At 38.7% G+C, this 12,959-nt stretch overlaps 1 protein-coding gene across 2 annotated transcripts in view; it reads left to right on the top strand.

Annotated features, from left to right (window-relative positions):
* The window catches only part of MTPN (myotrophin), a 61,373-nt gene extending 53,524 nt beyond the window's left edge, over positions 1 to 7,849 (top strand). The window contains exon 4 of one of the 2 annotated variants that reach the window (XM_060156591.1): positions 5,547 to 7,849. In XM_060156591.1, the coding sequence (XP_060012574.1) occupies positions 5,547 to 5,633 (87 nt within the window). In that variant the 3' untranslated portion in view covers positions 5,634 to 7,849. Of the gene's footprint in view, positions 1 to 2,942; positions 3,622 to 5,546 lie in introns of those variants that run through there. The other variant, XM_060156593.1, reaches the window with a different exon arrangement.
* Positions 7,850 to 12,959: the final 5,110 nt, after the last annotated feature.

Raw genomic sequence — 12,959 nt, forward strand, 5'->3', positions numbered from 1 at the left:
GGAAGAAGTAAAATGTTCTCTGTTTGCAGGTGACAGGATACTCCATATAGAAAACCCTCAAGACTCCACTAAAAAACTGTTAGGGGCTTCCCTGGTAGCGCAGTGGTTGAGAGTCTGCCTGCGAATGCAGGGGACACGGGTTCGTGCCCAGGTCTGGGAAGATCCCACATGCCGCAGAGCGGCTGGGCCCGTGAGCCATGGCTGCTGAGCCTGCGCGTCCGGAGCCTGTGCTCCGCAACGGGAGAGGCCACAACAGAGAGGCCCGCATACAGCAAAAAAAAAAAAAAAACAACAAAAAACTGTTAGAACTGTTCAACTAATTCAGTAAACTTGTCAGTTGTGTTTCTATACACTAATAACAAATTAGAAGAGAATTTTTTTTAATTCTACGTAAAATTGCGTCAAAAAGTAAAATACCTAGAAAGAAATTTAACCAAGGAGGCAAAAGACTCTTATGCTGACAACTGTACAACATTGATGAAATATATTAAAGACACTAATAAATGAGAAGATGTTCTGTGCTCATGTATTGGCAGCGTCAATATTGTTAAAATGTCCAGACTGCCCAAAGCAAGCTTTAATGCAGTTTCCATCAAAATTCCAATGGCATTTTTCACAGAACTAGATTAAACAATGCTAAAATTTTTATGGAACCACAGCAGATCCTGAATAGCCAAAGGAATCCTGAGAAAAGAGACAAAGCTAGCAGCATCACATTTCCTGATTCCAAATGATATTACAAATATGTAGGAATCAAAACAGTATAGTATTGACGTGAAAACAGGTACATAGATCAATGGAATAGAGAATCCAGAAATAAACCCATACACACACACACACACACACACACACAGTCAATTAATTTACCACAAAGCAGCCAAGAATATATAATAGGGAAATACTGTTGAGAAAAGTGGACAGGCACATGCAAAAGAATGAAACTGGACCACTATCTTACACCATACACAAAAATCGACTCAAAATGAATTAAAGACTTTAAAATAAGACCTGAAACCATGGAACTCCTAGAGAAAAACATAGATAGTAAGCTCTTCGACATTCGTCTTCGTGATGAGTTTTTGAATTTGACACTAAAGGCAAAGGAAACCATCAACAAAATGAAAAGGCCGCCTATAGAATGGGAGAAAAATATTTGCAAACCATGTATCTGATAAGGGGATAATACCCAAAATATATAATGAATTCATATAACCCAATAGAAAAAAAAAACTCAGTAGAAAAAAAAATCTGATTTTAAAATGGGCAGAGGATCTGAATAGACATTTATACAAAGAAGATATACAGATGGCCAACAGATACATAAAAAGGTTCCTCAACGTCACTAATCATCAGGCAAATACAAATCAAAACCACAATGAATTGTCACCTCTTACCTATGAGAATGGCTGCTATCAAAGATATAAGAAATAATAAGTGTTGGCAAGGATGTGGAATAAAGGGAACCCTCGTGCACTATTGGAGGGGATATAAATTGGTGCAGTCTCTGTGGAAGACAGTATGGAGGTTCCTTAAGAAATTAAAAATAGGACTGCCATGTGATCCAGCAATTTTACTTCTGGGGGTTTATCTGAAGGAAACAAGAATCCTAACTCAAAAAGTTATCTACACCTTGTGTTCACTGCAGCATTATTTACTGTAGCCAAGACAGGAAAATAACCTAAGTGTCTATCAACAGATGCATGGATAAATAAAATGGGGTGGGTGTGTATATACACACACACATATGCACACATAATGCAGCGGATTATTATTTAGCTATTAAAAAAAGAAGAAAGTCCTGCCATTTGCAACAACATGGATGACCTTGAGGGCATTATGCTAAGTGAGATAAATCAGAGAAAGACAAAGACTGTATTATCTCACTTATATGAAGAGTCTCAAAATTCACAGGTAACAGAAAACAGATGGGGGGGCGAGGAATGGGTAAAGGTGGTCAAAAGGTAGAAACTTCCATTTATAAGATAAGTAAGTCCTGGGGATATAATATACAGTATGGTGACTATAGGAGGAAAAAATCCATCAATAAACAACAGTTTTTACAGAACCGAATATAAAAGTTAATCTTGACAAAACAGAAAAGCTGGCAATTTAAGAGGTAGAGGGAGTAATGGGAAGGTAGAGAAAGTATCTTATAAAGTAGAGGAATTTGATGGAACAAAAACAGGTTTTAAATACAAACATATTTACAAAGAAACAGAAACTGCTATTTGAAGTATAAGACATTGGGAGGATGTGGGGAAGGGATGTGCTCCCTGCTAGGGCAGCATCCATGCAGCAGGAGTCAGAAGGTAATCTCTGAAGTTAATAACTCAAATAGTGGCATGAGTATAGTACTTAGAGCCACGGAGATAATCACTAGAACTAATAACTACTGAAAATGGTTTCCTCAGGAAAGGGGTGAGGCCAGATATACTTAAGTTCTCCAATAACTGCATCAAGTATCAAAAAATCATTTTCTTTTAATATCCTTTTCCACGTTGACAAAATTGGTTTATCTTTTTTAGAAGAACTGGTTTGAGTTCATTAACTTTATTCCTAACATTTTATTCTTTTTGATGCTATTATCAATGGAATTCTTTTTACCGGGAGTTTTTTGGTGTGTATTCTGAGTTCTGTGATTAGTTTGTATTACAATTAGAAAAAAAGATGATTTATATAAAATTTTTAATACTTTTATCAGATTTTGGGGGTTGCATATAGCAGAAGTTGACTCTAACAAGTAAAAAAGGAATTTTTGAAGATGTTGGACTAGTCAGAGAATCAATAGGAAAGCTGGAGGACCAGGCTCAGAAGAGGCCAGAGCTATGGTAGCTGTAAGACTCTAGATAGCAGGAACTTCTCAACTGTCTCTTCTGGGTGATAACACAGAAATAAATGAGCTCTGACTTCTTGTTGTCTTTCTTTTGTTCTCTCTAATCAAGATTCAAAATCCAGAAGTGAGCGTCCTGCTTTGATGCCTGGCAAGGAAAGTACATGGCACCTTAAGTTACAGTTCTAGGAGTCCACACAATGGGGACAAATGATTCCCCAGAATGAAATTAGGGTGCTGTTTATCAAAAGAAGGGAAGTCTGGCAGCTAAAAAGCAACAGATAGTCACTATGATATTTAACTTTTTGTTAATGCAGAATTACAGTTTACAATGTTAGTCATAAAAACAGTTATCAATATTGAATAAGAAATATTTGTTTTGCTAAAAATAGAACTACCATATGATCCAGCAGTCCCACTCCTGGGCATATATCCAGACAAAACTATAATTCAAAAAGATACATGCCACCCCTATGCTCATAGCAGCACTGTTCACAATAGCCAAGACATGGCAACAACCTAAATGTCCATCAACAGATGAATGAATAAAGAAGATGTGGTACCTATATACAATGGAATACTACTCGGCCATAAAAAAGAACGAAATAATGCCATTTGCAGCAACATGGATGGACCTAGAGATTTTCTGACTTAACTTAGTATGATAGAGAAGGACAAATACCATATGATTTATATGTGGAATCTAAAATATGATACAAATGAACCTATCTATGAAACAGAATCAGGGACAGAGAGAATAGACTGGTGGTTGCCCCAGGGCAGGGGGGTGGGGGTGGGGCAGTGGGAGAGGGTAGGAGTGGGAATGTGGGATTAGCAGATGTAAACTACTATGTATAGAATGGGTAAACAACAAGGTCCTACTGTACAGCACAGGGAACTGTATTCAATATCCTGTGATAAACCGTAATGGAAAAGAATATGAAAAAGAATATATACTGTATATGTATATAGCTGAGTCACTTTTGCTGTACAGCAGTAATTAACACAACATTGTAATTCAATAAAAAATAAATTTTAAAATTTGTTTTGGATACAATGGTCCCAATTATTGTCACTTAACCTGTGTTGGAGTACTCACCACACTGAAGTTCTCACTCACAGATTTCTCTCTCACTTAACTGTAAGTTCCATATGTTCCATAATGCAGTTAAATTCAATTAGAAAAAGTTCCGTAATGCAGTTAAATTCAATTAGAAAACAGACTTTTATAGTCATATTGAGGAGGACTTTGTGATAATTTAACACTTGCTAGAATGTCTGTCATCTTCTTCCTGGTTTACCTAATCAACTTGTACTTACTCAAGGCTCAGCTCAAGCATTACCTCATCCAGAAGGACTTTCTTACACTCTCCTAACCACATCCCATTATGGTTTACAGACCACTCATCACTGTGCATAACGCTATTGTTCTCATCCCACTGTGTCATACTGGTTGACTTGTCTGTCTCTCACACCAGCCAAACTGGCAGGCTCTATCTTGTTTTGTGTCTGTGCATCAAACATTCAGTAAATATTTGTTGAATGAGTGAATGGATTTGCCAGCAGAAAGGGGGCAAGGCATTCCATATTCCAACAAGTGTAAAGTCATGGTACCTGGTACATTGAGGAATGGTGACATTCCAGAGGATTAGAGTATTGAAAGATTAATGGGAAAAGAGACTGGTGAATTTGACTAGAGTTTGTCTCTACAGGACCATGCATGCCAAGTTTAGACAATTCCATAGGCCTCAGGAACAGAAGAATGAGTGAGACTTGGCAATGGGAGGAGGACAGGACACAAGAGGTTATTTGGTGAATAAATACAGGTTGGGCTGGAGCTAGCAGAGAACCTTTCCATGGTGGAGTGTTGCTATCTGTGGAAGTTAGAGAGGTTCAGACTTGGTTTGGGAGCAAATTCACCCACCATGCACTAGGTACTTTTTTAGATACTGGGGACACAATAGTGGATAATACGAACAAGATTTCTACTCCCATTGAGTTTTTACTCTAATAAGGGAAGACAGATAAAAACAATAGACACAAAGGTATGCGTACACATTCTCGAGACTAGAGTGCCATGTTGCAAGTAAAATGTTCCATGACAGCACTCTCTGCATGAAGCATTGAGAGCAAGCTGGAGAGAATTTCCCTAGATGATAGCAGGTACCCTCCTTTCCTAGCCCACATCCCAGCCATTTACTGCTAAGTTTTTGTAAGTATAATGACCAATATTGTACATGTTCTTTAGGAATTTGTCTAAAATAAAAGGTTTGTAAGTTCTAGATTTTACAAATGTGTGTACTACTTATGCACTCTCCAAAAAGTGTTGCAAAGAAGAAAAAAAGATAATTTTGTCGCAGTAATACTTTCTTCTTTAGCAAAAGTGATTTCCTTCCCAACCCTCCCTGTTTTATACTACATAGGGATCTTCTTTTTTAAAGCTTAATTGAGTAAATATATGATAGTATAAATAAAAGTCAGTCATTGCCTATGTTATTGGCAAGTTGTGTTTCTAGTTTACATTTGTAGTGCCTGAAAAATAATCTGGTGTTTTTACAGCTTAGTCTCTAACCTTGCCAGCTGTTCGGGGCTTTTCCTGCACTAGAATGGACTCCGGTAGTAAAGGAGTTTTGCCTCTGCCAAGCGCCCTGGCTTTCACTCTCTTCTCCTGGTTGTGGGCATCGTTTAATGATAAAGGCTCTTTCCTCTTTTCCAGGGTGCTGATAAGACTGTGAAAGGTCCAGATGGACTGACTGCCTTTGAAGCCACTGACAACCAGGCAATCAAAGCCCTTCTTCAGTGATGGACGGATGGGCTAACAGCTCTGGAAGAATGACTCTCCTGTGGCCTCACACTGCTGCCTGTCTGTCTGTCACTCTCTATCTGCCAGCTTCTTCAGCTAAAATACTTCTAGAGGGGTGAGGGGAGAGAGAAATTCATAACAAATCAGACTACCAGAAAAAAACAATGTTTGGGAGGAGAGGAGAAAAACAAGATCAGGCTTTTACTAGGATTCCTGATCAGGTTAGCCTCTTTTCCATTTCCAGTAAAAAAAACACAGCTTATACCCATGGGAGAGCAAAGACAAAATATACCATTAACGTTTGACCTTTTCAGCTCCCTGGCTAATTTATTAATTAGATTGCGTTGAGGGTCTGACTACCAAGGCCAACTATACATTTGGTAGCCCCATCTGTGCGAGCAGTAGTGGCTGCTGTGACGTAACTTAGGGTGCTGAGATAAGCAATTAGCTCTAGCCTTCTGCCTTAAGATTCACTCTAGTGGGGATCTCCCGGCATAGTTAAGAGCGCTGCCTGTGGTTGGTGACCAAATCTTCCCTCGGTGACTTCCAGCTTTATGTGAAAGCTCATTTAAGGCGAGGAGGGGCACACTCCTAAACTGCTGGGCGGCTGAACTTTGGATTTCCTCTCCCCCTTCACATGGATTTCATGTATCTTTAGATAAAACTGACTAGTTTTATTTATAAAAATCTCAAAATTTTGGAAGTCTAAAGGAGAAATCATTCCAGTATGCATATTTTTTTTCCTCTAGATTCAGACATTTATAGAACATTGAAAACACTTTCAAACTCCTGCTGGTAGTAAAAGGGGATTTAAAAATAGAATCATAGCCATAAGCCTGTTAGTATCATAAAGAGAGAACAGTTGTCTTAGTACCTATGGATTTTCTTCATTTGCTATTTGAATGGATTGGCCTCAGTTGTGTTTGGAGAATCAAGGAACATTCTTTGGAATGCCTCTCTCAGACCCATCCTGGATGCTGATTACTTATTGCACCAAAGCTATCACTGGGGTGAGATTTACTGTTTCAACAAACTTAACCCCATCCCTTAAAAATATGCGTGTTACCAAGTTTCCCTGAGGTGTTGATAGGCTTCTGCTGAATGTATGCCAACCCACCTGCATAATATATATTTTTTCTTTTCTATATTATGCATTGCATAAAATGTGAGAACTTCAAATTGTATTCTGTGTTCTTAAAATACAGTGCCCTAAAATGGTGTTCTTGGGACCTGCAGAAAATATTTAGACACATTTTCTAATGTTTATTTCATGAGCAGTACAGCTAATTAAAACATATACCCTTAAATTTGCTGTCCTGCATATAAAATATTAAGATTCCTTTGACTTGCCATCCGTATAAGCTTACTAAAAATATAAGGGTTTTTCCTTAGCCATGTCATGCAATAATTGAATGTACCTCAAATTTTTAAAACGGGGGAGGGTGGGTGAGGGACTTGTATTCAGATTGTGGATAACAAAGAATTAATGATGATTTTTTAAGGCAATGTAGCATTCTACAGCAGGGTTAAACTAGTACCAAGAACAGTCAGCCTGGCCAACAAGTCTTACTGACCACTTGCTGATTGGTTGGTTGGTGTGTGGGTTTGTGTGTGTGTATTTTTCCCCATGAACCCTTTTTTTTATCCTGTGGCTTTTTCACTTAAAACTAGCCTAACCCTGTAATTTTCCTGCATCCAAGAAAACAATCACAAAATGCTGGTTTAAATACTTTGATACATTTGGCTAATTCTGCTGTCTTAATGCAGCCTATTTATTAGAGTTGGATTAAAAGTCGGTAATCAGTACTTCATAACATCACTGAACTGAAACACAGAGCTATCCTCACTGAAGATGGAGGGCACTCTATCAGACTGTAACTGTCAGCGTAGTGACAAGCTGTTTTGATATCTCTGTTTCCACTTCTTGGCATACTGCTGTTTAAAAGGCTTGGATTTTACCTCTACGCAGTTTTACCTTTACTCTCAAAGTATTTTTTGTAGTTGGCTGCTGCAGAGAGTGCATTGTCCTGTCATTCCTAAACCTGGTCTGCTTCCACAGTCACCTGGTGTGGAGACCACGTGATTCTGTGTACAGTTTATCCTCATGTTCCTTGTAATGCAGTAGAGGCTACTCTGCCTTCCCTCTTCTTTCTCAGCCATTTTGTAAACCCCATAATTATGAAGCAGTTGCTTGAGAAAATAACAGATAAACAGAATAGACTGACCAAGATGGTTTAGTTTCTTTTTTTTAACTAGGTTATTTATAATGTATTTCTGAACCACTTGGCAGAGAAATTCACAACACTTAATGTTCATATTTTGACTAAAGGAAGCTAAAACCTTGTCTGCTTTTTGGTACTACATGCATTAGTAAAAGATTAAGTAAGTTTTGTTCTCCACTGAAGTAATATTTAACATCTCAGAAAAAATCTTGCATGTTCTGTAGTTTTGTATTAAGTCAGTCATATCGTATGCACTGTATCAAGTGAAAACAGGTGGTTTACCTGTCTACATTAGTATACTAACAGATTCCCCCTTGCAGCTTCAGACTGGTATCTGTAGACTTACAGTTGAGCTACAGCACGAGAATCGATGCAGTAGTTCACAGCTCACCTTCTAAACCCAGTGGGGCATGAAGGAGAGGTAGGTGGGTGCAGTGAGTGGAAGCTGCCAGCAAGTACGCCCTTGATTCATTGATTTCTTTCCCCCAAATAATGGATTTCAAATCTATATGTACCTATTTGATTTTTTTCCCTAAATCTTCAACTGAGCTGCTGTTTTCTTCCATGCAATACTGTATACTCGATTGTGTATAGAAGAAGCTGGTGAGAGTGCCCTCCTGCATAAGTAACTGCAGTGTTTTGCATGCAAAATTTTAAAAAATTTAAATTGTCCTGATTCTATTTTGTAAATGGAGAAACAATCATATCTTTCTAAGCAGTAATGGAGGAAGACTAGTGCTTTGTGCATTTTGATATATTTGAGTTCATTTTTTCCACAATGTAATGCGTTTGACACAATTGGGTTTCTCATATTATCCTAGTTCATGTACATCAGAATGCTAAATAATATTGTGTTGAAGTTTTGTGTTGCAAGAACAAATGGAATAAACTTGAATTGTGCTACAGCCAGCGTGTCAGCGTTTCCCTCACTCCGTTACTATCGCCTTCCTCCTCCAGTCTTCTCTACAACTGTATCGGTGCTTTGACTCAAACTTTTAATTAATCTGAATTTTCCCCCTCTATCCCACTTCTGGAAAAAAATAAGTGGAAAGAAAATAGGACATAGGAAAGATTCAATAGAAATAAACTGTATTACTTATCTCATCTAGAGGTTTTGCTCTTCTCGCAGTTGCCTGATACAAATTGTTTGCCTGTAATAAATGTTGAGTAGTTACTAGGAGCAAGCTGTAGCTAGGAAATACTAGAGTGTCAGGATCTTAATAGGTGTTAAAGAAAACAGGGTCACAGTAAACCTCTTTAATCCTTTCATATGCTCATTTAAGCTATCGCAGAACTTTCACGTAGCACAGTATATCAGACTGTTAGATCTTTTTTTCCTCTTCCTGTTAAGACCAGTGATTCTCAAAATGTGGTCTCTAGACGAGCAACCATGACCAGGGAACTTGACAGAAATGCCCAGCAATCCGTGTTGTAATAAAGCCTCCAGGTGATTCTGATGCACACAAATTTGTACGAGACAATTAAGAGAAAAAGAAATAGTCAAAGCTTCTAAATAGGATGTCATCAAGGGTGGCTTTCTAGAGAGTAAATGGAAGCTGTAACACATGAGACAGCAAAACTCTGGACACCCAAGAAAATCTTAAGATGAACTTCAAAGCTACGTTCTGGGCAAAAGAAGTCGGGTTAAGATATAACAGTGGCTCCAAAAATGTAACACTGGTAAGAATGACCCTTCACGGGGCTTCCCTGGTGGCGCAGTGGTTGAGAGTCCGCCTGCCGATGCAGGGGACACGGGTTCATGTCCCGGTCCGGGAAGATCCCACATGCCGCGGAGCAGCTGGGCCCGTGAGCCATGGCCGCTGAGCCTGCGCTTCCAGAGCCTGTGCTCCGCAACGGGAGAGGCCACAACAGTGAGAGGCCCGCGTACCGCAAAAAAAAAACAAAAAACGAATGAACCTTCATTATTAGGGATTTTTCCCTGAAGGATGTCCCATCAGTTGCCATGGAGAGTATTTCCACAGTCCCCAGCTATGGTGTTACAGTCCCCATAGCTGAATTGCTGAGGCTTGAGCCTTGCCCAAGCCCTTTGAGTTCCAAAGTGGAGTGAGGGAGGCATGCAAGGACGTTGGGGAGATAATGTCATGACCCTCCTTATTTCATGCTGAGCATACTGTGGGTCACTGGCAGGGCTCTAATCACTTAGCTGTGCCCCTGTCGGCTTCTGCCTAGCTAGTCCTACAGCAGGAGAGCCCTTTGGGAGACCAGTTGCTGCTTTCAACTCTGCTTCCCTGGGCTGGCATTAGTGCCTTAAACATGGATTCTCCACTGCAGTGGGTGCACGACTGGCTCAGAAACGGCCACCTTTGTGCCAGCGAACCATTTCCTGTTTTAAATTTACCATCTTCCTCAGACACTAATGGGATAATCACACATCAGCCATAGGATATCTTTCTTCAAGGCTTTTACTTCATTGCAATATAATTACTGATTGAAAATAGAATTTATCATCTTTAATGGCACCTGATACATGGCAGACATTCACTGTATTTGTTCTGAACTAATGTCAAACCATTATACAGTCAAATGCGAGGTAAGCTTTGTTTCAGTAAATCCTGGCTAAAGGATTACTGGCTTTTGGGACCATGGGGCTACACCTAAGTGTCACTGTACTCAAATATTGGCCAAGCAGCCTCAAAAGTACTACTGAAATTTCAAACCCAAATCAATGAAGTAGAGACAAATATCACAGTCACAAAGATTCACTGAGGAGACGCTGACCATGGGGTCAAATGCAGGTCACTGAGCTATTTGTGGCATATACTAAAGCACAGCTGTAAATAGAGTAGCAACACAAAGGACTGTCTGGTCACCCCAGCAACTTCTATGCATTCAGCAGCTGCAGCAGCGAGGGTATTCTTATTCACACCATTTGGATAGAATGATAGGTCACATGTCTGGCAACAGCATCTTATCACACAAAGGAAAATAATGCATAGACAATTCCTAGCAACTGGATGCTGATATTATTACTAGATATTTTTTTCTTTTTTAAAGAAACTGTGTTTTACTAAAGTTTTACTAACAAATCTGAGAATGTATCTGTATATCCTTCTCCGGATATCTAGTAATGTCCCATGTGTTTATGCAAATCCCCTGTGGCAGGCCACCAAGTCTAGCTATGTGCCACTGCTGGTGATTTGCTAGTCTAATTTCAGTAGGCTTGAAAGTACTCAGATCTAAGTTAACTTATATTAATTTTACTACTAAAATTTTTTAAATAGTTACTGTATTACAGCTAGTTGTGCTGAGAACTTTTTACCACATTACATTATTCAATTTTCACAATAATCATATGTTTAAAAAAAAGACTAAGGTTAAAAAACTTGCAGTAAACAGCTCATGAATGGTACTATTTAGTTCTGTCCGATTTTAGAGCTCACATTCCCGATTTTAGAGCCCACATTCCTTCAAATTAAACGAAGAGTAAAAGCTGTTCTCACCCATATATCCAAAACCAATGCTCATACCTACTCCCTTGCAGAAAGCTCAGAGAGGCTCTGCAGCCCTGGTGCCCTTTTTTTTTTTTTTTCTCCCTCTTAGCAATAGATCTCCAGAACTTATTTTGCATAACTGAAACTTGGTAACCTTTAACCAACACCTCCCCATGTTCCCCTCCCCCACGCTTTGGCAATCCCCATTCTGTCTCTGGTTCTATGAGTTTGACTATTCTAGATTCCACACATAACTTCTTTTTCTGGCTTATTTCACTTAGCATAATGCTCTCAAGGTCCATCTATGTTGTTGCAAATGGCAGAATTTTCTTCTTTTTCCAAGGCTAAATAATATTACACCTTATGTACATACCACATTTTCTTTATCCATTTGTATATCAACGGACATTTGTTTCCATGCCTTGGTGATCATGAATAATGCTGCAAGGAACGTGGGAGTGCGTTCAACTATCAACTATCTCTTTGAGATCTAGATTTCACTTCTGTTGGCTTTATACCCGGAAAAGGGATCACTGGATCAAATGGTAATTCTATTTTTAATCTTTTGAGGAACCTCCATATTGTTTTCCATAGTAGCTGCACCAATTTACATTCCCACAAAGTACAAGTGTTCCCTTTTCTCCACATCCTTGCCAACATTTATTACAACACGGATTGCTGGGCATTTCTATCAAGTTCCCTGGTCTAACAGGCGTGAGGTGGTATCTCATGCTTTTGATTTGCATTTCCCTGATGATTAGTGACATTGAGCTCCTTTTCATTCATCTGTTGGCCATTTGTATGTCTTATTTGGAGAAACATCTATTCAGGTCCTTTGCCCATCTTTTAATCAAGTTATTTGGGGACTTTTTTGGCTATTGAATTATAAGTGTTCCTTATATATTTGAGTATTAACTCCTTGTCAGATATATGGTCTGCAAATATTTTCTCTTATTGCGTAGGTTGCCTTTTCATTTTGATGGTTTCTTTTGCTGTGCAGAAGCTTTTTAGTTTTATGTAGTCCCACTTGTCTTGTTTTGCTTTTGTTGCCTGTGCTTTTGATGCCATATCAAAGAAATCATTGTACAGTTCCATGTCAGAAGCTTTTTCCCTACGTTTTCTTAGTCTTATTGTTTCAGGGTTTGTGTTTAAGTCTTTGATCCATTTTGAGTTGATTTTTGTATATGGTGTGAGATAATCCAATTTTATTCTTTTACATGTGGATATCCAGTTTTCCCCACACCATTTATTGAAGAGACTATCTTTTCCCCATTGAGTCTTCTTGGCTCCCTTGTCCAATATTAGTTGACCATACATATATGCCAGGGTTTATTTCTGGTCTCTTTTATTCTTTTTCATAGTCTGTCTGTTTTTATGCTAGTACTATACTGTTTTTGATTACAGTAGCTTTGTAATACATTTTAAAATGAGGGAGCATTTCAGCTTTGTTCTTCTTGCTCAGAATTGCTTTGGCTATTTGGGGTTTTTATGGTTCCAAATGAATTTTTAAGATTGTTTTTCTATTCCTGTAAAAATGTCATTGGGATTTTGATAAGGATTACACTGAATCTATAGATCACTTTGGTAAATACTGACGTTTTAACAATATTAATTCTTCCTATCCATGAACACGGGACATCGTTCCATCTGTC

The sequence above is a fragment of the Lagenorhynchus albirostris genome, chromosome 8, assembly GCF_949774975.1.
Source record: "Lagenorhynchus albirostris chromosome 8, mLagAlb1.1, whole genome shotgun sequence".
Lineage (NCBI taxonomy): Eukaryota > Metazoa > Chordata > Mammalia > Artiodactyla > Delphinidae > Lagenorhynchus > Lagenorhynchus albirostris.